This window comes from Hydra vulgaris, chromosome 11 (assembly GCF_038396675.1).
Source record: "Hydra vulgaris chromosome 11, alternate assembly HydraT2T_AEP".
Lineage (NCBI taxonomy): Eukaryota > Metazoa > Cnidaria > Hydrozoa > Anthoathecata > Hydridae > Hydra > Hydra vulgaris.
Window position 1 is genome coordinate 33,212,620 of NC_088930.1, and position 27,381 is coordinate 33,240,000.

At 26.3% G+C, this 27,381-nt stretch overlaps 1 protein-coding gene across 1 annotated transcript in view; it reads right to left on the reverse strand.

The window, feature by feature from the left end:
* Positions 1 to 8,662: 8,662 nt before the first annotated feature.
* LOC100205648 (dolichyl-diphosphooligosaccharide--protein glycosyltransferase subunit STT3B) overlaps positions 8,663 to 27,381 on the reverse strand; it is a 43,559-nt gene continuing 24,840 nt past the window's right edge. Inside the window, exons 7-18 of the mRNA XM_065810828.1 lie at positions 27,235 to 27,334; positions 26,649 to 26,747; positions 23,219 to 23,365; positions 22,942 to 23,145; positions 21,659 to 21,876; positions 20,959 to 21,161; positions 15,690 to 15,761; positions 15,304 to 15,577; positions 9,651 to 9,764; positions 9,335 to 9,459; positions 9,027 to 9,117; positions 8,663 to 8,926 (exon numbers count right to left, since the gene is read on the reverse strand). Coding sequence (XP_065666900.1) covers positions 8,834 to 8,926; positions 9,027 to 9,117; positions 9,335 to 9,459; positions 9,651 to 9,764; positions 15,304 to 15,577; positions 15,690 to 15,761; positions 20,959 to 21,161; positions 21,659 to 21,876; positions 22,942 to 23,145; positions 23,219 to 23,365; positions 26,649 to 26,747; positions 27,235 to 27,334 — 1,740 coding nt within the window. The 3' untranslated portion in view covers positions 8,663 to 8,833. The remainder of the gene's footprint in view (positions 8,927 to 9,026; positions 9,118 to 9,334; positions 9,460 to 9,650; positions 9,765 to 15,303; positions 15,578 to 15,689; positions 15,762 to 20,958; positions 21,162 to 21,658; positions 21,877 to 22,941; positions 23,146 to 23,218; positions 23,366 to 26,648; positions 26,748 to 27,234; positions 27,335 to 27,381) is intronic.

A 27,381-nucleotide genomic window follows, 5' to 3' on the forward strand; every position in this document is an offset into this window, starting at 1 on the left:
GCGTTGACAATACCTCTATTTACTTTTAGACAAACAAACTTTTCGAACGCGTTCTACATCAGAATAATCATTTAAAGCAACATGCTGAGCCTAATGTCAGATTTGATCTTCACCAAATTTCTTTTTAACTAAAACTAAATAAAGCTATTAAAACAACTAAATGAACTATGATTGTTATACTTAATTACATATGTACTATTTAACAAAAAACTGTGAAATAGAATATTTATAATTATATAGTTGTTTTTTTTGTTAAAATATACAGTGTTTTGTTAATATTTATAAAGATATAATTGTTTTTTTGTTAATATAATAATTCAATGATTATATATATTAACAAAATCATAACTGCATCATAATAATATAACATCTTTTAAAATATACAATATATATTTTAAACTATAAATAATATATAACATACTATAATATCTTATTTTATATAATAATGTTACTATTATTTTATATAATAAGATGTTATTTTATATTAATAATATAATAACATCTTAATATATATATAAATTAAATACAATAAATTTAAATCAATTATTAATATAACATCTTAATGGTTGTCATAAAATGTTATACCAATATTTATAAATAGTATCACATCATTATGCATGTAATTTAAATATATTAAGATCCTATTTTATACTGTTATATTACTGATATAAGATAATAAATTGATAATATTATATAAAATATAACAACATTATTATGATATTATAATAAATGATTTTTTTTTATACTATAATTTATAATTATATAATATCTTAATTATTAAGATGTTATTAAGTTAATAAGATGTTAAATTATTATGATGCATTTATATTTGTGGTTATATCTATGATTATTGTTGACTTTATTATAATATTTACAATTTACATGCACATATTGTATATATTATAATAAGATTCTATATCAATTTGACAATATATAGCTATATTTGAATCATAATTAGGGTTCCCTTATCCTGATTTTACGAAGGAGAGCCTAACGAAAGGATAAATTATAATTAATTTAGCGCTGCGCCGTCCTACGTAAAATCAGGATATATGGGAACCCTTATCATAATTACGCCATTTCTAATATTTAGTAATTTTAACGTTACGCCAAACTTAAGGTAAAACTTACGCCAAACTTGCGCAAAAAAAAATTTGCTGAATAACTTTAACCACTGTGCCACCGCTGCCATATAATTTCTATTAATTTGAACAACAGAAATTAGGAAAACGCTAAGCACTTTGACATCAACGCAGGTTGCTAAAGCATAATTCGTCCGTAGCTTAAGTATAATTCGCCCGTAGCTTAAGCTACCATTTAGCTATTAGTGCACACTAAAGGTTTTTTACACTGCATGTGCTTTAATTTGCTTAACTCTTATATTTAGTATCCTTTAATGTAAATCTTGAACACGCTTCAAATTTTTAAAATAACTTAAATAAATAGGCCTACAGCTACTGTGTTTTGCCAGAATAATTGATAATGTTGGCAAAACACTTGCTCAGCTGTGCTACAAATTATTATATTAGTAAAATTTTTTATATTAATCTTCCAGAGTTTTTAATTTAACATTCAAGAGTTTTCTGGTGGAATAGTTCACCATTTACCATTAAATAAGATTTTAGTTTTTTCTTATAAATAGTTGTTTTTTTTCCTTCACGGATGATATTTGGAAGTATATTCCAAAGTTTAGGACCATAGTGGGATAATGCTCGATTATCAAAACGGTTACTGTATTTTGTTTCCTTTAATTTTAGTGATCTTTCTGACGTTAAGTAGTGAATTAAATTCCATAATGACGTTGGTGCTTCCAGAATTATAGAACTGTGCATATTAAAAGGACCTTGAAATATATCCTTTCTCTAATTTTCAGCCAATGGAATTTGTTTAATTCCTTGTTGTTTACATGATTTTTTATTCTAGTTTTAAATACGAGTCTTGCTGCATAATTTTGAACAGACTGTAGTTTTTTTTAACAGTGTCTTTTCAATTCCAAAGTAGAGGGAGCTGCAATAATCTAGCTGTGCAAATATTAGTAAACATATTAGGTGCACAAATCTTTGTGCAATAAGAATTGTTTTATTTTGGACATTTTCCTCAATGTATTGTAGCAGTTTTTAACAATCTTATCTATTTGTATTTTTAAAGATAGTTCATTGTCAAGTATCATCGTTAAACTTTTTGCAGATTAAAAAAATCTAATGCATTCCTTGTTAATAAAAGTACCTTTAATAATAATATCTTTTTAAATGCCAGGTGGCGCCATAATTAATATTTTTGTTTTCGATTGGTTTATACATAAGAATGATTCACTCATCCATTTAGATATGTATTCATGGCATTTTAATATATCTAGGACTAGTGCATTATATCGAGATGAAGGAATGCTTTTAGAGTTTGATGATCATCTGAGTATCCAAAAGTTTGAAAATTGAATATGTTCGCATACTTGTATAGTGATCTCATATAGATATTAAAGAGTTTTAACCAGAACTATACTTAATGGTGCTCCATATTTTACACTTTGGTTTGTGGAATATGAGTTACCAATTTTAACTTTTTGAGTACGGTTAACTAAAAATGATTCAAACTACTTGTGAGCTGAGTCAATTATACCTATTTCGCTGGTTAATAGTCCAAGTAGTGTTTGTTTATCAATAATGTCAAAGGCAGCACTTAGATCAGGTAACATTAGTACTGAAGGTGTATGTTTATCAAAGAGTTCAAATATATCATTGGTAAGCTTAAGTTAAGTTGAGTGAAGTTTTTTGCATCTTGATATTTTATATGAAGATAGTTTGTTTTCATGTGGGAATCAAGATGATTGGAAACTCTTCTTTCTATTAGCTTGCTAATGAATACAAAATTAAAAACTGGTCTATAATTTTTGAAGTCTTTAATATCTGTGGCAGAGTCTAACTTCTTTATTATTGGAAGTAATGTAACACTTTTTGGATAAACCATGCTGCTTGATTCTAGCGCTAGGTTTACTATTTCAACCCATACATGTATAAATGTTTGTAAATTATTTCGAAGTAGATATGCTGGAATGGGATCATCAGGAGAACATTTTACTCCAATTGAAATGATAATTTTGTAAATTTCTTCGAATGTGGTTGGATCGAAATTTCTTAAAAACTGACCATTACAATCTGATGTGTTTTTCTTTGCTTGGGATATTTGGAGATTAGACCTAAGTTTTCTAATTTTTTCAGTAAAATAATTATTTAAGTTGTTAGCTAGCACGGCGTTAACTTTTGGTCAAAAATCTCCCGATTGCCAGTTTGCGCGTGTTTTCACACTTACAATCATAGTAAGTGGAATCCATGTGAAAATAACAGTTAAATTTTAATCGACCAATCAGTATCAAAAATTTTTGTGAGAAGTTTCTATCGGTACAGACATTTTGGGCTAAACTTGAATTTTATTTATAAAAAAACAAAGCGTATGTTTATGTACCCCATCCTGCCATTGTTTTAATTATATCTTGAGATTATTCTTTCACATTGATAACAGAATATCAAATTGATATTCGCAGAAAAAATGTATCAAAAATTGGACACTCCAATTATAATTTCCTTCTGAATAAAAATTAATTGCTAAAAAACTAAAATCTATATGTAAAATAATTTTTTAAACTTATAACTTTGTAGAACACCAAAATTAAACAATCTCCAAAAATAATTTAAAGAAATTATGAAATATAAGCAATCTAATTAAGTAAATAAAATAAAGGGAAAATTCTTCTTAGAAAATGCTGCTATGAAAATTATTTTAAATTGGTTTTGTAGTTGAAAGTTCCTTTGATTTTGTTACAGGAAAGTAAGTCATCAAGTAAAGTCTGCCAATACCTAAAAATAAAAAATAAAAAATTACTGCTGTCCTATCAATTTATCATACATGTTCTATTTTCGTTCAATTTGTAAATTCTATTTCATAAGTCTACACACACTGAATTTGCATATTTTATTGAACAGCATAGCTTTAGATATGTTGTGGATTAAAAAGCTAACCTTAACTTAATCTTAAACTAATAGAATAATTTATTCTTAAATCAATATAATAACTTAACCTTAAACCAATAGAACTACTATATACATCTACTTAATTTATTAAAAAATAAAAAGCATAAAATTAAGAAAAGTGTCATCTTATTGATATTTTTAAAACAAGTAATATTTACAAAAAACTAATAGAAATAAAATATTTTCATATTTTGAATATTTTATCTATTTAATGAAGGTTATATGAAAACATCTTGAAATGATATAAATAAAATCCAAGTCTAAAAAATATATATTAATTAATTTGAACAAATATAATTTCTGAAATTGAGATATAATAAAAATGTAAAGCTGTGAGAGGGTCTAAATATGTCTTGGTTTCATTTTATTTCAGAAATAAAATGAATGTAAAGCTGTGAGAGGGTCTAAATATGTCTTGGTTTCATTTTATTTCAGAAATAAAATGAATGTAAAGCTGTGAGAGGGTCTAAATATGTCTTTGGTTTCATTTTATTTCAGAAATAAAATGAAACCAAAAAATTTGTTGCTTGTACATTCTTTTTAATGTTTATTAGCACAAAATTTTTAATAAAAAGTCATAAAACTGAGCAGCATTGCAATTCTTAGTCAAAATAGGTATCTGTGATACCTATTTTGAAATTCACAATATTTGTGAATTTCAAAATCTGATACCTTGTATCAGGTGTTTATCAACTTTGAAAAAAAAACTGCAAATTGCTTTTGTTTTTGAACATGCAACATATAATACACCAACATTTGTATGAAAAGTTATTAATATGAAAAATTCAAATCTGTAAAAATAGAAAATTTGTGAACACTTCAGTTCATTACTTATATAATGTAATATATTCAAATAGCCGTTTGAATATACTAATTATAATTCCTAAAATACTTTCTTTGTAGCTGTTTATACTTTTTATTCACAGTAGTACCAGTCTTTACATTCCTGGAGGTCTTTCAAAAATAAAACTGTTGTAATCAATAATAAATTTCAATAACAAAAATGTTTATCAATTTAATAAAAACTTAATAATAAGTTAATAATAGGTAACCGAGTAAAAAATTTATCCTTCATAAAAATATTTAATGAAGTTACAATACAAAAAAATGCAGAATAAAATCAAGACAATTTTAAAATTTAGTGAACATTACTTTGAAATTCATGAATACGAAATAAAACAGAAAACAAAACAAAAATATAAAAGTAAAAATAATTATTAATATAAAATTAATTATAAAGATCTAATAATAAAAAGATAAAACTTGGAACTTCAAAAACTTCCAAGCATTTTTTTTTTCTCACTAAGCCTGCTTACCTCAGCCAAATAAAATAAAAAGTAATATTTAGTGTGTTTAAATATCCTAATAACACAATAAACATAAACTTACTTCATAAAATGATCTGATTGCATTTCTCGGTTAAACACGGACAACACTAATGTATAGCCAGTCACATGTTGTAAGTTAAGATTAAACATTTTTTCATACTGTTATATATATATATATATATATATATATATATATATATATATATATATATATATATATATATATATATATATATATATATATATATATATATATATATATATATATATATATATATATATATACTATTTATATCTATTAATAAATATTATTTTTACAAAATATATTTTATCAACTATAAAATTTTTAAAATTTTTTTTTTAATGTTAAGTGATAAATAATTAAAAAATTGTATATCATTTACATTTTAACATTCAAGATTAAGTCTTAAAAATAGTTTTTTTTTTTTTTAAGTCAAATAATAAAAAAATATTTCTTAAAAATAGCGGCCAAAATTTGTAAAAAAGTCACACAGAAACATCAGAGATAAACTTATCTTTCACTTCATTTATAAAAAAATTCCACAAATGGTTCATAGTGTGTTAGGCCCATATTTAGTTAGAGATTTTAAAGTTAGTTCATTATTTTAAGTTTTAAGACTTTTTGAAAATCAAAAATGTCAATTTTTACAAGAAAAAATAAGATATCTTAAGATATATTTATTAACTTTCAAAATCTCTAGCTAAAAAGAAAGGTATTAATGCAAGTATCAATTTCAAATGTAAAACTGTGTGTATAGAAGAGATAACATAGTGGTTTTTCGAGCATCTTTTTGTATACTTTATTATTATGTTTAAAATAATACGAAGAATGTGTAAAAATACAATATATTCTTCCATGAACAAAAAATATAACTCAAATTTCAACATAATACTTTAAAACATTCAACTTTTGACTATCTAAGCCATTATCCTTCGTTACTTAACTGCATGTTTTAGCGTAGACTAAACCAAACGTAAAAATATTTTAATCACTGATCTCAAAATATAACGTTATATTTTGATATATAGTTATATTTTGTATATTTGATATATTTGTATATTTGATATATTGTATATTTAATATAAAGTTATATTTTGAGATCGGTGGTTTTAATAGTCGCGCGAACAATTCGCGCTGAAAGATTTTTGACCAAAAATTAACACCGTGTAATTCTTCGTCTGAATCGGCCGTTGGTAGTACATATTCTTGAAATTCAATTTGTAGTTTGATCCTGATGATTCGTTGCCGTCAGTTTTAAAAGACATATTTAGATACCCTCCACAGCTTTTATTTGCTTCATATCATATAAGTAAGGATACAATTAATCTTTTGTTTCTTTGTTTAAAATTTTTAAATTTACATAAAAGTCTAATTAAGCAGTCTTCAAGGATTATATCGTACACCCAGACCAAGGGTGCTACGAGTCAAAAATCGTCAAACTGAGAAAATCAGAGTTGAAGTTTTTAAGTTTTTAATATTTTTTCCAACTAAGAGTGCCATTTGTATCTGTCATTTTGTAAACATTCGTTTTAGACTTATGGTATTTTGTCATCATGTACAACACATAACATACTATCAATTACATTCATAACTCAATATCCATAATTTTTGACTTGTGGCACCCTTGATCTGGGTATACGATATTTTCAGCAGTTTACTTTTTCCGCATCTTTAAAATCATAAATATTTTCCGTTTTTTTCATTGTTTTTTAAACTCTATGGTAAAATGAATCTGCAAACATGAAGGTATGACCTAACCCAAACTAAAATATTTTTATTTCCTCAATTTTGGATTCTGAAGAATTGGTTATGAAAGATATTTAATAAAGAAAAAGCCAGGACTTATCTACAATTATCAAAAAGCAGTTAAATATTCTTAAATTACTTAAATTCTGTAAAAAAAACATTTGATATATTGAAACCATATCATGTTGCGAATAACCAGTAGTTGCTGAGTGTCGAGGCGTCGTAAATACGGATTCTTGTCTCTTTTCTCCAATTGGAAAAAAAATTTCATGGTATACTGTTCAACGCCTTGTATATTTTAGTTTTTAATGTACCCATTATAAGAAACTTTAAGGGAAACTTAGAAAAATTTGCAGAAACTTAAAGGGAAACTTCGTTCCAATCCTTTTTTATCTTGAGAAACTGATTAAAGCTCATTAGAGAGTTACTTGTGATGGCCTCATCCCTGTCACGACTTTTTTTGACTTAAGCTTTCCATCAATGTTTTTTCAGCTTTCACATAGTTTACCAGGGGCGTGGAGCCTTAAAAAAAAAGTACCAACTCCGACTCCAAACGTTGAAATTTTCAGAGTACAACTCCGACTCCAAAGCAAAGTTTTTGAAATATTCTTTGAATTCTTTAAAAAATATGACCCGATAATTTAAAAAAATGAAGGTTAAATATTTTGTACATGCGTGCGCAATACAGATAAGTTTTACTATTGGAGTTGGAGTCGCGATTCTATTTAGTCACTCCGACTCCGCTAAAAATGTCGCGAATCCGACTCCACAGCCCTGTAGCTTACATTCTTCATTTCTTAAACGAGTCGTTCTGACATTCATATTTTTATTACAAACTGTAAGAACAAGTAATATTCTGGATTCTTTTCTGAAAATTTTTTTTTTGCATAAAAAGTAGAAATTTCTACCTTAGGATAGGATATGTGATATACCTAGAGTAAGTTATAATTTTCTACCTTTTAAGGCAGAAATTATATTTTTAAAGTAGAAAGTTGAACGAATGACAAACCATGATTTTAACTTACTTCAGGTAAACTCACTATAAAAGTTGTGAAAAGCAACTACAATTGTTTGTAATACAGGGTAGACCGGGGTTAGTTAAAAAGATTTTTTTTATTTCTGAAAATGTGGCCAAAATGTATACATTCTTTATTGCCTGAATATCTACTTAGGCACACAAAATTCACTAATAATGAAATTTAGATTTGTAGTTTTTATTCTATCTTTAATTAGAGAGCTGCAAAAAAGTGTTCTAACCAACCCCGCCATTGGAACAGACAATGGTTTGGTATAAAATACTGCATGTTTACTAATAGCAAATGCACTTTTGCATAAAACAGGTAGGTATGTATGTATGCATGCATGTATGTATGTATGTATGTATGTATGTATGTATGTATGTATGTATGTAGGTATGTATGTATGTATGTATGTATGTATGTATGTAGGTATGTATATATATATATATATATATATATATATATATATATATATATATATATATATACATATAAATCTTCTAATCTCACGTAACGCGTAAATTGTTAAATTTAATATTTTTATTTCGAAGTACAAAAAAATTGACATTCGATAGTTCTATTATTGCAATTGTTAAAAAAGCCTAAGTCAAACTTCTGCTGCAATTACTTGTTGCAATTATAAATAGGAATCAAGACTTCCAAAGCAATCTTTATGCCTACTCATTTCTCGCATCAAACCTTTTTACTTCGAGACGATCTTTTCGGTTTTGATCCTTTTCTTACATCAAGCTTGTTCTTCAACTGACCGTTTCTAACAGAACGTGTCTATAAAAGAAAAGAGAAAGGTTATAATTTCACAAACAATAAAACTGTTATAACTGTTGGCATTGAAATTACTAATGATTTAAGACAACTAATAACATACTTTCTTCGAATAAAACTTTTGTCTATTTTGCTTTATCGATGTTGATCGCATTTTTAATGTACTGCTTACTCGACTTTCTAATGGCTTAACTCTAAATACGTAAAAACGTATCGTTAGCACATTTTAGTATATAAAAATAAAATGTAAGTAATAAATAAAAAAATAAAATGTAAGTAATAACCTTAAAGACAGTTAACTATATTGAAAACTCTATACAGTTCATAAAAGCATAAAACCTTTTATAAGATTTAATTATTCAAATTATTTCATAACATTTTTAAAATTAAAAACTGAGCAATAAATTTTACTTATATATTCTGACGAGCCAATGCTCCGATGTAAATGCTTCTTCTAAATGTGTAAGTTTAAAGTTCTTGTTTCCTATTTCTGTATTTCGGGTGCGATCATAACCAGAAGGTGACCGATGATCCAACTATTTAAATTTAATGTATTTTAAATTATGAATTTGGGCTTTTTTTTCAAACTCAAAACTTACAGATATTTTGTAAGTTTTTCAAAGATTTTGTAAATTCCTAAAATTGTTAAATTTTAATTTAACAATTTGAGGAATTTCCTCAATTACATTAGAATTTTTATTCATGACTCATGCATTCTATAACTTACCCTGAGATCACCAAATCTATAGTAGCAAAGCTTGTACATTAGGCAGTTTAATAAAGTAGGCGAACCTCCTTTATCAACACGAAACTCTCCTTGGGGTGTGAAATAATCTGATTCCTAAATATACATATATATATAAATAATAATTAAAAAATGCAAGTAGATCTTTTCGAAAAAAAAACAAAAACGAACTAGTACTAATTACAATAATTTTTGTTAAACATTACACATTAAGTTGTTCCATAATGAGACTTTATTGTAAATATAGAGGAACGATTTTAATACGCCATTAAATAACACCCCTGTAATTTCTAAATAATGTACTAAATAAAACAGTTGATATTATTTCAGCTATTAGATAACACAACAGTTGCCCCTTCAGTAAAATTACAAATGGCAAGCTTTTAATAGCATGCAAAGTTAAAAAAGTTGCAAAATAAAATATATAAGTGCTTTAAAATTTAGAACTTAAATAACAAGTTTGTTGCAATCAATTATTTAGAACTGCAAACAAAAGATCGTTACAATCAATACATCTTTTCGCAGTTCAGATATAAAATTTATGCGCGCTCAGAAATGGAAGTAAAAACGTAAACAAACGTTATTTTAACAGTAATCTGTTCGAGATTTACAAAGCAAAACTAAGATTTATCAAACAATATTATTATCAGTGCCATTAGTGTTGTATAAGGGTTAAAATAAAGAGCCTGTCTTTCCAGTTTAAATAACATATTAAGAAACAAGTAAAAAAGAAGTACCTCAAAACATTGACTTTTGAATTTGTAAAAAAATAATTCAACAATTTTTTTTTTTACTCTATATGTACTCAATGTAGAGTTTAAAGTTAAATTTATATATATATATATATATATATATATATATATATATATATATATATATATATATATATATATATATATATATATATATATATATATATATATATATATATATATACACACACACATAAATCTGTTTTTACATTGAAAGGTTATATACAGTACTGTGCAAAAGAAAGTAACACCTAAGAAATTTTTTTAAAAATATACATTTAAATAAATATAAGTAAATAATATTGAGTTTTTATTAAATTAAACTAAGATATTATTTTAAATAAAGCTAAATTTATTTATTCTAGTTAATGTTTTCGTTAATAATATAATTTCAGTACTAATAAAATGCCAAAGGCATCAATAAATGACAGAAATTGCATCATCGTTTTACATGAAGAGGGCTATAGTCAAGTTAAAATTGCCAAATGTGTGAATTGTTTGTGAGCCTTAGTTTAAAAAATAGTTAAAAAATATAATGAAACTGGTAATGTAGTGGATAAAAAGAAGTCTGGCCGTCCCAAAAAGTTAAGCCTACATGATAAACAGTTTTTAAAAATAACAGCTCTGCAAAATCGCAAGAAAGTAAACGCAGAACTCGTTCAAGATCTTAAATGAGCTAATTGAACTTTAGTACATGCATCAACTGTGCGATGATCTTTAATAAAATCTAGATTAAAAGGCTGTGTAGCTATTAAAAAACCTTCACTATGCAAAGGTAATAAAGAAAAAAGATTAAAGTTCACCAGAGAGCACAAAGAGTGGCAGAAAAATCAATGTGACAAGGTATTGTTTACAGATGAATCTAAATTTAAAATATTTGGGACAAATAGACATCAATATGTTAGGCGAAGAAAGGGAGAGGCATTGAAGGAGCCATGTCTAGCATCAACTATTAAAAATGGAGGAGGGAATATTCAAGTTTGGGGGTGTATTTCAATAAAAGGGGTAGGGGATAATGTTAGAATAACAGAAAAGCTTACAGGTGGAAAATATACAAATATTTTACATAATCACACTGTGCCTTTCTGGACGACAACTGATCAGGGATTATTTTATCTTACAACAGGATAACAATCCCAAACATACTTGCAAATTAGTTAAAAATTATTTGTCAAATCTGGAAGAGGAGGGAATGCTTCAAACCATGCCTTGGCCTCCTCAGAGCCCTGATTTGAATATCATCGAACATGTTTGGGACTACTTAGACAGAAAGAAGATGGAAAGGTTGCCAAAGAATGTAAATGAGCTTTGGAATGTTCTAAAAGAAGAATGGTATAATATCCCCATCACATTTGTTGAAAATCTGTATAAAAGTAAAAATAAAAGACTCCAAGATGTAATTAAAGGTGGTCACACTAAATATTAAGTCTCTATGTATAGTTATAAATTTAAATGTTTTTAATAAAACTTGTATTATATTACATAATTTAATCAAAAATATGTTTGTACCTATATTTTTGCTTTAATTTCATTTTGTTTGACATTTTATCTTGAATATATTAAAATTTTCTTTCTGCTACTTTCTTTTGCACAGTTCTATATATATATATATATATATATATATATATATATATATATATATATATATATATATATATATATATATATATATATATATATATATAATATATATATATATATATATATATATATATATATATATATATATATATATATATATATATATATATATATATATATATAATCTATCAATGTAAAAACAGTGTAAAGTCAGTCTAAACATATTGATTTTCTTAGATTATTCTAAGCTAAGCAAATAATATCATCAAATAGTTTTAACATTGGTAGCCGAAATTCTGTTGATGAAATTTGAAATGTCATTGGTCTTCTAATAACTTGTTCAACCAATATCCTTAAATTAGTGATTTCTTTTATTTTTTTAGTTCTTCATTTGTCATTGTCATTTACCAATTCATTCAAGCTGCACCTTTCCAACCAGGAGGAACTGTGTGGTGGATGAAACATTCAGAACATTCAGTATTAATATTAAAGCCTTTATCATACATTATACAAGAGCATTTTGGAATACAATCTAAATATTTGTTCGATTTATAATGTCTTTATCTGAAATTAAGCCTCTGTAAGCTTTAGAAATTATTTAAAGAAATTATTGATGAATTTGGAGCTACAGATACTGTTTTTTATGTTGTGGTGTTTATATTCACTCCATGTTAATTGTCTAAATTTTTGTCTAAATTTTTTTGTGTTTCAATAAAAAAAAATTATGTTATAACTGAAATTTAGTACAAGTCTGAATAATTTAATTTCTTAAATCTATTTGGCATTGTCTGTCTTATAACATTTTTAGTTGGAACAAAAACCATGTGCTTTAAAAGTGAGCTAGAAGCTTTCACCCATGTAGAAAATATTGCCCTGGCTAATCCTTAAGATATATTAAACCTGTCAGCAAGATCAATTGTCAGTAATCCAAGTTAGCATTAAAAATTCATCATTTTAAATTTATCTGCTGCATAACTTTTATTTTGGTAGAAATAGTTTAGGGTTTTTTTAAACTTCAAAAAACAGCTTTTTTTAACATCCCTTTATCTTCTTTTGATTAATGGTGATACTGCACTATGTAACTCATGAAACGCACTGACAGATGTAATCTGTAATTATTATTATAAAGTAATGTAATGCCAGTTAAAAGTTGCAAGATCTATCATTTTTAAAATAAATGTTTGTATAAAAGTAAATTGCAATAACACGATTTGTTTGGATTATGTTTATATACAAATTTGTCTGGTTTCATAGTAATAACTGATGTGATTGAAGTTAATTTTTCATATAAATCTTTATTGTTTTCAATTTCATGCTGAAGTTCTTTTTTTAAGTTATCAATTTCCTTTTTTAATTCTTGATGCTCTATTATAAAACAACGCTTAATATTAAATTCAACATAATCTGATGGATCATTGTTTGAAAAAGTTGTATTATTTACATTTATTGATATAAGTCTTACAGCATTGTAGCCTAAGTTTAATGAAGAATATCGATTTTTAAATGATAGTGCTCTGTCAGGAAAATCGTCTGAACATACTCTCATTTTATATTTTATGGTAAATAGTTTACTATGACGCGATAATGTAGGAGTTGAATGGTAAATTAGTTTTCTACATTTCTCTCTGAGCTGTGGTTGTTTTTATTGTTATATATCTGTGTGTGTGTTTAAAATGGATAAAAAAATGCATCGTTTAACATTTTGTATCATAAATCATCTTTCCACATTTTGAGATTGCACTTGTTATTTTTACAATCAATGACAGCGCATGTTTCGATCTCTTAAAACTTCTATTCTAGGTTCAGTATTTACATTTTTTTTCATTATAAACCTCTATAACTAACATTATAACCGTTGAAATAATGTTTGTTTTCATTTTTATTTCCATTTCTGAGAGCGCATAAATTTTATATCGAAACTGTGAAAAGGTGTATTATATGTATCAGCAATCTTGTATTTACATTAATAATTTAATGGTAAATACACATTAAAAAACGTAACCCTGGACTAGGCTACAAATGATGAATAAAAATATTTTATACTAACAATTTAAAAGAAATTTAATATTTCAAAAAATTATTATATTAAATATTTATTTAAATATTTAATATAATTTGTACTTGATTTTTTTGTACAGTTTTATATGTACCGTTGATCTTATTTTTTCAGTTTCTTCCTGAATTTCTTATTTAATTTGTATTTATTGTTTATGAAATATGATAATGCTTATCGTATTTCATAAACAGTAAATACAAAAATTAATTCTTTTTTGCTTTTGTAAATATATATATATATATATATATATAAATAAGTATATATATATATATATAGATATATATATATATATATATATATATATATATATATATACACTCTTTTTGGCACTCTTAAATACACTGACAGTTTATATATCTCTGTTCTTTTTCTAATTTTTTCTTCGACAGGCTGTTTCTCCTTCTTTAGGTTCATCAGGAAGCTGATGAAGCTACTAATCTTCCTGATAAACTTACAGAAGGAGAAACATCCTGTCAAAAAAAAATTTAGATTTATGTTTATATATTTAAACATTAATTTAAATTAAAAATTAAATATATAAATTAGTGTTTATATATATATATATAATATATATATATATATATATAATATATACATACATACATACATACATACATATATATATATATATATATATATATATATATATATATATATATATATATATATATATATATATATATATATATATATATATATATATATATATATATATATATATATATACACATATACTATTTCTACTAGACTATTTCTATTCTTTTGGTTATTTAAGTCTCTTTATTGAGTTTTTTTTTTTTTTTTTTTTGATAACCATTATATTTGTTTAATTGCAGTTGAAAATTAAAAAAAAAAAATTTCTTTATTTTGACATAATTGTCATCAGTTATTTCTTTGATTTGATTTTGACTTTTGTAAAGATTTTTGGTTTCATTCTTTTGCTGTGGTTTTAACAGTTACCATTCTGAATTGTAATTTAAAAAATTTCAAATTAAAATGTGCGAGTAAAAGAAAAAATTTACTCACATTTTTGAGACCAAAATAAAATTATTTGAAGCATCTGTAATTTTTAAAATCCTCAACATTTGTGTTTTTGGGTTAAGTAGGGTGCAGATTTTTTTTACTAATTATCTACATTGATTGACTTAATATTAGAATAAAACTTTAAAATGATATGAAAAATTTACATTTTAAAATAAAAAACTTTTAAATAATTATTCCACAACTATTAATATTGTTGTTATACCCTTATATCTTTTGGATGCTCTCCTTCAGCTATTCTCACCATCCATAAAAATTTGTTGATATCATCACCTGAGTAACCTATTACACCACCAAAAATGACCAAAACATAATCAACATCTAGTTTTCTCATGATTTCATATGCAGCAGACTCATTTGAGGACATGGCTTTGCCAACTAATGCAATATGACTATTGTTCCAAGTATTGTTGTCAACTAAAGTTGTACGATTCGCCATTCCAGCTATTTGATATCCATAATCCCACCAAGACATAACTCTAGGTAAAAAAAAATTTTTTAATTATTAAAAAAATAAATAAACCTATTTAACTTAATTGTTGCATAAAACATGAAAAAAACAAAACAACTATCAATCAAAATTAATCATACCGTGCGTCATCAGCAGTATTTTGTCTCAGCCAAAAATAAGCTTCACGAAAGTCATCCAAAATGTTTCGAGAACTAAGGAAAATTTTTTTTAAAAACAATTTTTTTTACCTTAAATATTATTTAATTCTTATATAAAGTCTTATATATTTTTTAATGAATATACATATAAACGCGTGTTTAGATAACATGACTGATGTCAATAGCCTGCTGCTGGGGACTTTAGTTTTGAATATCTTTTACATTGAATATCTTTTAACCTGCTGGGATGGGGTAGCAATCATTTCTTACATTATTCTTCATTTCTTTCTTCTTTTTCTGAAAAAAACTGTATGCTTTAAAGATAGTAAGCAACTCAATGTGTAGGGGAGATGGGGGCGCATTGATCGCCGGGGCAGTATGATCTTTTGGCTTTTACTCGTTTATTTTTGCCTTACTAGAAGTGAGGTTGCAATTTAATTAACCATTATGCTTCCCTAATTGATTATTCGTAATATTTTTTCATAAGGTTATCAGCGTCAAAAAAAATAAAGAAAATATTGTTTTTCGTCATAAAAAGTGATTTTTTTAAATCGTACTATAATTCAAATATATTTTTATTTAGATGTCTGTATGGGTTAACAACAATTTTATTTTAAATTTGTAAGTGTTAGGTGTATAATATAATATATAATTTTTATTTGGCTGCAGTTTATACAGTAGATATTGCTATCAATATGTTACCTATACCTATTGGGGTACATTGATCTTTGACTATGCGGGGCCCATTGATCGGAGGATCAAAGTGCCCCATAGAAGACGAAGTGCCCCATGTTTTTGTTTATAAGCAATACAGTTAAACGAATGGAATTGTATTTATAATTTAAAAAAAAACTATATATAAACAAACAATAGCTTTTAGCATTTCATTTTTTAAATCTACTTATGTTATAAGCTAGTAATAATAATACTATTATTTTATAATATCAAAAGAATAATATTTAACATAATAATTAAAAAATATTTAACATAATATTATTATGTTAAATATTAGCATTTATTAAAAACATATGTTTTTATTGATTTATTTTTTTACAGATCTTAAAATGGTTAGAAATAGAATTAAAAAAACAAATAAAGTTGCTATACCAAGTGAAACAATGAAAGTAGCTGTTAATAAAGTTTTAGAAGGAACGCAACTGAATGTTGTAGCACGTCAGTTTAACATAGATAGAATGACTTTAAAAAGATATTGTCGTAAAAAGAGGCTTAATCCAAATGAAGCTTTCAAGCCTAACTACAACAATAGACAAGTTTTTACAGCAGAAGATGAAAAAAGTTTATCAAGTTATTTACTAATTGCATCAAAAATGAACTATGGCCTTTCAACTAGGTCAACGCGATTATTGGCATATGAATTTGCTTTAAAAAACAATAAGATATGCCCATCATCATGGATCAAAAATAAAATTGCAGGCATTGATTGGTTGCAAGGTTTTATGAAAAGACAACCAGAGTTGTCTCTACAAACACCTGAAGCAACGAGCTTCGCTCGATCAACAGCTTTTAACAAACACACTGTAAGAGAGTTTTTTCAAAATCTTAAAACGGTAAGAAATCGATATAAATATAATCCTAACTGTATATATAATGTTGATGAAACTGGTTTAACAACCGTTCAAAAACCGGTAAAGGTTTTAGCTGGTAGAGGAAGCAAACAAGTTGGAAGAATCACATCTGCAGAACGAGGAACACTGGTAACTGCATGTTGTGCCTCTAATGCTATTGGAAATTCCATTCCTCCATTATTTATTTTTCCTAGGGTAAAGTTTCATGATTACATGATTAAGGAAGGACCTCCTGGATGTGTGGGATTTGCAAATCCTTCTGGTTGGATGAACTCAGAAATTTTCATAGAATGGATTAAACATTTTGTTAAATACTCAAACTGTATTTAACAAAATGTTTAATAAATGTACTTCTCAGGAATCTCCAGTTTTGTTACTTCTCGACAGTCATGAAAGTCATATTTCTGTTAAAGGCTTGGAGCTTGCAATTCAACACGGAATTACAATGATAAGTTTTCCTCCCCATTGCAGCCATAAATTGCAGCCATTAGATAGAACTGTTTTTGGACCATTGAAAAGGTTTTACAATTCTGCATGTGATAATTGGATGGTTTCAAACCCAAGACCAATGACCATTTATGATATTGTTTCAATAGTTCGAGAACCGTATACAAAAGCTTTCTCACCATCTAATATACAGACAGGATTTAGAGTAGCTGGCATTGAGCCATTCAATTCTGAAATTTTCAAAGATGACGAATATTTACCATCATCAGTTACAGATAGAGCTGCTCCAGATACAGTTACTATCACTCCTGTCAACAACATGGAATCTGAAATGATACCAGCACATGTTAATCACATAGAGTCTGAAATAACTATAGTAAATATTGAAACAAGTATTTTAAACAAAGTGTCAACAAGTGTTGCTTCTATAATCTCACCTGAGGTTTTAAAACCTTACCCAAAAGCATCTGCCAGAAAAAAAAAAGTTAAAAGTAGGCAGTTAAAAACAAGGATCTTGACTGATACTCCTGTCAGAAATGAAATTCGTTTGTCAAAAGAAAAGAAAATTTTGAAGCAAACCAAAAATCAACAAAAAGTCTCCACAAAAGATAAGAAAGAAACTAAGAATTACTTGCTTAGGAATAAAAAACAATGTAAACCAAAAGCTGCTTCACAACTTGACTTTCACAAATGATGAAATATTCTTAATCAAAATATTGTACTTTTAACAAGTTTTGTAAACTTAAAAGTTGTATTCTTATTTCAGTCTTTATATTTCAGTTCTTATAAATTTCAAGGAGGAGGCTGAATAAGTGCGAATTTCATAACTGCGAATCTGCATAAGTGCGAAGCAGTTGCAAAGACTGGCATAAGTGCGAATTGGCACAAGTGCGAACTGGCATAAGTGCGCCGAAAGAATTTGCAAACATTGGCATAAGTGCGAACTGGCATATGTGCGAATCAATTGCAAAAACTGGCATAAGTGCGAACTGGCACAAGCGCGAACTGGCATAAGTGCGCCGAAAGAATTTGCAAACATTGGCATAAGTGCGAATTGGCATAAGTGCGAACTGGCATAAGTGCGAACTTGCCATATCGCCACTTATGCCAATTTGCACTTATGCCAATGTTTGCAAATTCTTTCGGCGCATTTATGCTAATTCGCGCTTGTGCCAGTTCGCACTTATGCCAGTTTTTGCAATTGTTTCGCACATATGCCAGTTCGCACTTATGCCAATGTTTGCAAATTCTTTCGGCGCACTTATGCCAGTTCGCGCTTGTGCCAGTTCGCACTTATGCCAGTTTTTGCAAGTGATTCGCACTTATGCCAGTTCGCGCTTGTGCCAGTTCGCACTTATGCCAGTTCGCACTTATGCCAGTTCGCACTTATGCCAGTTCGCACTTATGCCAGTCGCAATTATGCAGATTTGCAGTTATGAAATTTGCACTTATTCAGTCGCCCCATTTCAAGTTGTTGTAAAGTTTTAAACGTATATAAAGCGGGTAGCTTATAGCTGCTATGATTTATACATTTTTTAATTAAAAATTAAACTAGTGGGTTTAACTGCTATATTTAAAAAATAATTAAAAAATTTAGATGTATTATATGTTATACAATATTACCCTTTGACTAAATTATTTACAAGATTTAGTTATAGAAGTGTTAAACGTTTAGATAATATTACGCATATAAGATCAATGTGCCCCAAGTCGGAGATCATAGTACCCCATAGTTTGGGGTACATTGATCTTTTGAGAGAGTTGTTTAAAAGTTAAAATTATTCATGTTTATCATTTTTTTAAATCAAAATATTTATATATATCAAAAGCCAGATAGTTCTACATGTGTTTCGTAGTTAATAAGTTTTTACATCTCTTTCAGGTTCTGCGCAATTTTCAAAACACTGCTACGGCGATCAATGCGCCCCCATCTCCCCTACTACAGTGACAGCCAGGTTTGAAGTCTCCCCACACCTAATTTTTTTTTTGTTATTAAGAAATAAAACTGTTGTTAAATTAAGTAAGGGTATTGAGAACCTCCATAGAAATAGTTAAAACAAAATTTTTACACATTTTGATTTTATTTTAAAAGGGGAGGGGCTGTACATGGGTAATATTATTGAAGTTCATATATTTTACTTAATTTTAGGAAAAAACAAATCTTTTTTTTTTCCTAAAATTAACACACACCTTAACCTAATTTTACTCTCTACTTGTGTATTCTTATATTATAAATACATTAAAAAGTGTTAAAACATATTCTCCTACAGATAACATAGCAAAAAAGTTTAGGTATAAAAACAATAACAACAAAATATAAGAAATACATTTAATGTCAACAAATATCTAGACTAAGCTTTAAAATACATAAATAGTATTATATTTTATCAATACTTAACAGTATCTTACATGCTATTAAAATATTTTAGAAACAACAGTTTCAACACTAATGTTGGTCAACAATATATTAACTTAAATGATAAACATGTTGACTAGTTATTAAATGTTGAAAATTCGACTTTAATCACTTAGTCAAAGTGGTCTTATCGTCTCTTATACTTAATCCATGTTTTTTTATACTCATGATGAACAGATTCACTTGCTTGTTCTGAATAAATCATAAAAGTAATCAAAAATCTAGCAAAAATTTCTTAAAATCAATAAAAAAATTAGCATTGAGAGAACTTGAATTCATTGATGTTCATATATTAATTCAACACTCATACAAGATGTCGTCATTTAAATATACATAACAGCTATATAACAGCTAATATTTAAATCAAAATAAAATATAAAATAATAGTAATTACATTTATTAAACGCTAATATTTTTTATTCAAATAGTTTAAATTTCTATCTAATTACTATTTGAATTTCTATCCAATTACAAATACAAGACATAAGTGTTTAAAAAAAGTAATTGCTATTAATTTAATTTTGCTACTACTAAAATTAAAATAACTTTTAAACATACTATTTTTAATATACGGCGTTTATTATATCATTGACAGGGCTTCATAGAATTTGTTCAGCATGAAAGTGATCAACAGTGATTTAACTTGCAATTTATTATTAAAATAAAACTTGTAAATCTGGGCTGCATTTTTTTTCTTATGTTTTAATTATGGAAATACAATTAAATTAACTTATGGAGAACTAAATGACCTTTAAAATGAACACAAACATGAAAAAAAGTATTATTGAGATAAGTTATATACCCATCATAGTTATTTGTGGCAAGTACTATAGAAGGACTTGAGTACGCATTGCTTGTAACCCATGTACAATGAACAGCATATAAAACAAACATGGTGAATATAAGTGCAATAACCATCATCTTTAACTGACTTCCAGCATTTTGAGGTTCATTATCAGATTCATTTTCTGTTTTTTTGACAAGCACATCTTCATCTTCTTTTCCCTGCAAAAATAGTATAACTTTTAAATGCTTTTTAATTTTATAACTTTTTAAATTTCAAAACAGAAAAATTGAATTTCATAAAAATTTTTTGCTAAAAAGTTTGAACTATTTCTTCTTAAAAGTAATTTGGAAGAAAAAGTCGAAAATAAATTATAAAGAATGCAACAATGACATTTTAAACATTTAAAAACTGCAATATATTTTTTGTAGAAAAATTTAATCACTGAATCATTTTGGTTTCAATTTAGATATACTTATAGATGCTGTTTATTTTTTTCAGAAACTTTGTTTACTTTCAAAAATCAGCTTTCTGTTAACTAAATAAAATTAGGAATTAAATAAATGTTTTTGCATTTATATAACCATTTGCTTACTAAATTAAAATTAGGAATATAAGAACACTTTGTGCCAACCTAATTTTATTTTTCAAACTTTTTATGTATATTGTAAATAACATCATCATTAAATAAGCTGACTTTTTTTCTTATTTAACTTACACTTTTGCCAGAAACTTCTTTCTTGACATTTTCAATTTTCTTGCTTTTTTTCTCTTCTTTTGAAAGAACAGGTGAGAGTAGATCTTTTTCACAGAGATAATGATCTAATGTATTAGAAAAGCCAATTGCTGCCAAGACACAGACACACGGTGTGAGTGTCAACATTAGTCGAACCATTACACCAGCAAAATAAGAAGCAGTAACAGCATAAAGTATGACTACAAAAATTGCAAACTTTAGAAACCAAGATAAAAATTTAAGAAAATTGCAAAATAAATATCCATTCCATAATACAACAAAAAATATTAATTGCAGTATTTTTAATGTGATTTATATTTTAAAAAAGGATGTAACGGAATTCTGTTCCAGCCAGAATTACAATATTTCAGGCTCAAATGCCGGAACTTATTTTTCACCCTTTTTTGACATGTCACACAGACTGTGTAAATTAAATCAATAAATCATTGTCCAAGGGGGCAATGAAGAACTATAGGTAAACCTAGGTAAAAAATACAAATTTCTTAATAAACAAAATGTAATTATATTTGCAGTAATCAATTATGTAAAGATTTCTAGAAGTTTAGAAATATTGTGGTGCAAAAAGAGTTGCTATCCAGTTTTGGGCAACAAAATAGCTTTTTTTCATCAGTTACCTGTCTCTGAGGGATGATATGCGAACAGTCTCATTTTAAATGTTAACTAAATTTTAAGTAATTAAAAGTATAGGATTCCTAATAAAGTAAATATTTCAATTTAACCTTAATGTAAAAATAGAAAACAAAGAAATAATTTTAAATATAAACTTTATGCAGGTTAAAATTTCCATAAATAAAATTATAAGAAACAAAAATAAAAACAACATATTAGATTTAAATGAAAAAAGAATCAAATTAATGAAATAATATATATTATAGGTTATAAATATATTATAGAGCCATAAAGCTGAAGAGATGCTTTCACTTTTATTCTTTAAGGTAAAAAATTACATAAATATAACTTTTGTTCTGGCAGGAATTACGGCTGGAACTTAATTAACAATTCCGTAAAAACTGGTTCCGGCTGGAATTCAAAATTTCCATTCCGATGCACCCTTAATTTTTTACAAGTTTATAATTGGTTTCATTTAAATCACAGAATGTAAAAGCTATTTAAACATAACAATCCCCATTCATTTAAAAATTATTATATTTTGTAGATAATGCATATTTTTATTCTTTTAAAGAATGAATAATGTTCATTTTAACTACATGTAATAAAGTTGCTTAGTAACAAAGGAAACTTACTAAAAACTCTTTCATTGTTTACATTTTTTACACACAGCCAAAGTCCATAAGGAAATACACATATAAGTATGTGTAAATCGAAAAAGAAAGATACCCACGTTGTAGGTTGGTGTTCAGATACAGAAGCAATAATTGGAATGTGAATCTTTGCATATCCAGTGTCATACAAGGAGTAAAATCTACCACTCCATGGCGCAACATACCCTGATAACAAATCAAATCTATTTTAATGAACGCAAAGTATTGAAAAGCTAAATTTAATTTATTTTTAACAAACCTGCATATGTCAAGGCAACTACAGAACAAAAGACAACTCCAGCCATAGCAACGATTGCAAAATTAAAGAGGTAAACAAATTCACTTCGTGACATTTTATCTCTGAGATATTTAATGAATGCATAAGCTTGCAAAAGAGCAAAAACACCTACAAATAACAAGAAAAAAATTTGTCAGAAAAATATATAAAAACTAAAAACCAATCAAACAAAAAAAATAATGACAAAACTTAATAGCTTGCTCACTCGGAACTTACACATAAAATATAACTTTGCATAAACAATAGTTAAACCACAAAATATGTATAAAACAAGAATTATATAAAGTTGTTTCAATTAAAATTTAAACAATAAAAGTATACTAAACTTCAAGTTATATCCCATCATCATTGCTGCTTATGAAAATTGTTTATTTTCTACTCAAACTTCTCTACCCTTTACCTAGTGCAGCCCACCACAAATGCACTGCACAAAAAAAACAACTTACAAACTTGATATTGTAGAATGACTCTAGCAGCTGTTCCTTTGCAATTCAAAAAAAATTATTAACAGTGTCCAGTTCTTTCTGTACTGCTATGAATTTATATATTTATATATTCAGGAGATAATTTTATTCTTCTGCTCTGTTTACTCTCATATGTTCTTCTAGTTATGTATCAATATTTTTGCACGGCAACTTAATAGGCTTAACTTTGCTGATTATAACTTTATTTCTTTTTTCTGTTAATAATTCTACTGCCTTTTAAAAATCTGATACACAGAAGCATAATAGTTCTTCAACTAAACACATAGGTATATTTATTTTGTAGCTAAAAATTGTCTAACTTTCTTTCTAATCCTCCTTTGATGAGTAACACTCCATTGTAAATATAAAGTTAGAATAACAGCTATAGTAATGTTCAGCCAAAAAAAAGTGTCAATATTACAAACATTAATAAATAATACAAAAATAAATTCAAAGTTTTTTTTGTATTTATTTTCCTTTATTTATTAATGTCAATAGTGAATGATAATCTGAGATGTAAAGCATTGTCCATTAAGGATAACTTTAAAACTGCAGTAAGAAAGGAATGATACAACAATTTTAAAAACTTTCCTAGATACAACATGAAATAAGCTCAAGTGGACCAGCATGCCTTTATCAAAAGCCTTTGAAATGTTTAAAACAATAGCCCTTTTATCACTGATTCCATCTACTGTACAACAGAATCTTTCTTTTATAATGATTAACAAGTCAACATCAGAACAAAAAGATCAAAATTGTATTAATTATCAGAGTTGTTAGACTTAAGATGGCATATTAGAAAGTTATTTATTAAAGAGCTTGCTGATAGTAATGGTCAGGGAGTCTGACTGATCTCCAGAATTTCTAAAATTGGAACCACAGATGTCATTTTCCAGTAGAAAGGAAAACAAGATGCAGGTAAGAAAAAAAAAAAAAAAGATTCAGATAAGCACTTATTAAATAATTTAGAGAGCAACAAAAGTGTTCTGGAGAACGTTTATGTAAAACTGACAGGAGTGTTGTCTGAACCACAAGCTATAAAAGAGTTTAAAAAAGAAACATTGTTAGCAAAAAAAACCAAGAGTGATGTGAAAGTTAAACAATGGATTAAACTGTTTTTGTTGGATGACAGGAAGAGTGTTATCATTAGATTCAAAATATAAATTAGAGAAAAAGTTCTTTGCAAGTAGTTCTGACTTTTTGTGAGAGGTAACAGACCATAAAAGAATGTTATAGTTGCTTTTTAAAAGTTTTATAAAATACAAGTTTTCGTGATCTGAGAGAAATCCACCGCCAGACCTTTTGCATCAATTTTTTTGCAATAAAAAAAATTAGAGTTGCAATTTTTAACAAGGAGATGAAAGACATGAAAGTCCACTGATTATCACAAATAAAACCACAAAAAAAATCTCAGTCAGCCATATGATAGTAGTAAGAAGTATGATGATGTGGTAAATCTGATGTATATACAAGATAAAATTTTTAATAAAAGTGTTTTACCACTAGTCTACTATCGCATTAACATGATCATTATCACCACCATATCATCATCATCATCATCATCATTATATATATATATATAAATATATACATATATATATATATATATATATATATATATATATATATACATATATATATATATATATATATATATATATACATATATATATATATATATATATATATATATATATATAATTTGGAATTGTCTTGCCTATTTAATCAACCTTAGCAACAATAACCGCTTTACACATTCTTGACATTCTACTTAAAGACTTACCCAATTTGAGTAAGTCAATTTTATCCCACTCATTAATTAGTTTTTACCACATCTTTTGCACCATTTGCCATTACTTTTAATTCATCTAAAAAAAGTCTGATAAGAGGAGGTCAAATAGTTCTATTCAATATTTGATCAATTTCTAAAGCTCGAACTAAGTGATCACAAATTTCAATATCTGGAAATATTTCTGGTCCTCAAATTCTCAGTTTATTAAAAACCGTGAACGTTGTTTAAATAAAATGGCCAATTTATAATACTGAAAAAATTAATGAATAAGCAAAACAATAAATTTATTACTGCAAAAATAATACCAGTCAAATCTTACATATTTTAAATTGTTTGTTTAAAAAAAAGACTAGAGGTCACAAAAATTTGCGCTGTAATTTAAAAATCAACCAATAAAAATTATACTAAAAATATTTGCCCATTGTATGAAACATTAAAATTTAAATTTTGTTTTGGGGAAAACTCTAAGGAACTATTTATTTAAAAATTTAAATGTTTTGATTTAAAAATTAATTGATAATAAAAATAACAATAAAAAGCATACTTTTTAAAATAAGTTATAACATTTTTTTTGTTTTGTTTTAAAATAACTATAAGCAGTTTAAATAAGTTTTTATTTGTTTTTAAACTCCTCTTTAATTTTATATACATATTTTCTAAAGAGAGTTGCGAACATTTAACGGTTATATTTGATTTGTAAGAAAATATTGAATAACATTTAAATAAGATATATATAAGTATTTTAAATCTTATTTTGCAGTTTCTTTTATCTAAAATATTCGATCACCATTAATTTTTTTTAAACTGTTGTGATTTGCGGTTGTTTTTTAAATATTACATTATACTGGATGCTGGATTTCTAGTTTTATCTGATGATTTATCAAATCATAACTTTTATTAAAAATAATAGCAATAATATGGTTTTAAAAGAAGATTTTATATCATAATTTTGAGATCAATATAATTATTTTTTTATTGAATAATAACTTTTGAGTTAAGTGATAAAAACAGAATTTTTTTATCACTTATTATTTTTAAAAACCGTTCTATTGAGAACGGTTTTTAAGAATAATAAGTGATAATAGTAATTATATAATAGCAATCATTAATAAATAGATATTATTTATTTGTTTACCTGCAGCAGCCATATGCTCACTTGTTCGAATTGGCTGAAACCCAACAAATGGTATTTGCATTGAAAGAAGCAGCCCAATGATGAAAAAAATGCTATAAGCTATTATAAAATTAAAGCATATATATTTCTGCTACAAAGTTAAAATAATACATAAAATAACCAAAATACAGAATACAGAAGTTAAAAATGTAAAAAAAAAGATTTAAAGCATTTAAGATTAATCAAAAAGTTTTTTTCACAGACTTTTTTTTTTATTAACGATTCAAGCATAAAAGACAATTTTTTAGAGAAAAAGTTATAGAAAAGAATAATGTCGTAATGAACCATTGCTTTAAATATTTGTTGCTTTTACAGTGCAATGCACTTGTCTTAAAATATTCTTTATACATATTATAAAACCATTGACTTAATTCTTTTAACAGTTCATATAGTTATAAACTTTTTTATCAAGCATATTTTTAAGTCATATATTTTCTTACATTTTATACAACTTTTTAGTTAAAAAAATTGAAATATTTCAAATAAAATATTTAATAAACCTTTGACTCAAACACATAAAATTAACAAAAGATTAATTTAAAATTACCTGTAAATATTTTGCTAGAAAATCTTCCCATCAAAAGCAAAACAAAGACATGTAACGGTATTAAATTAATAATGAAAACATATCCTCCCCAAGCTGAAACCTAGAAGAAGAAAATGTATAACTTAATATAATGGAGAAATTAAAATT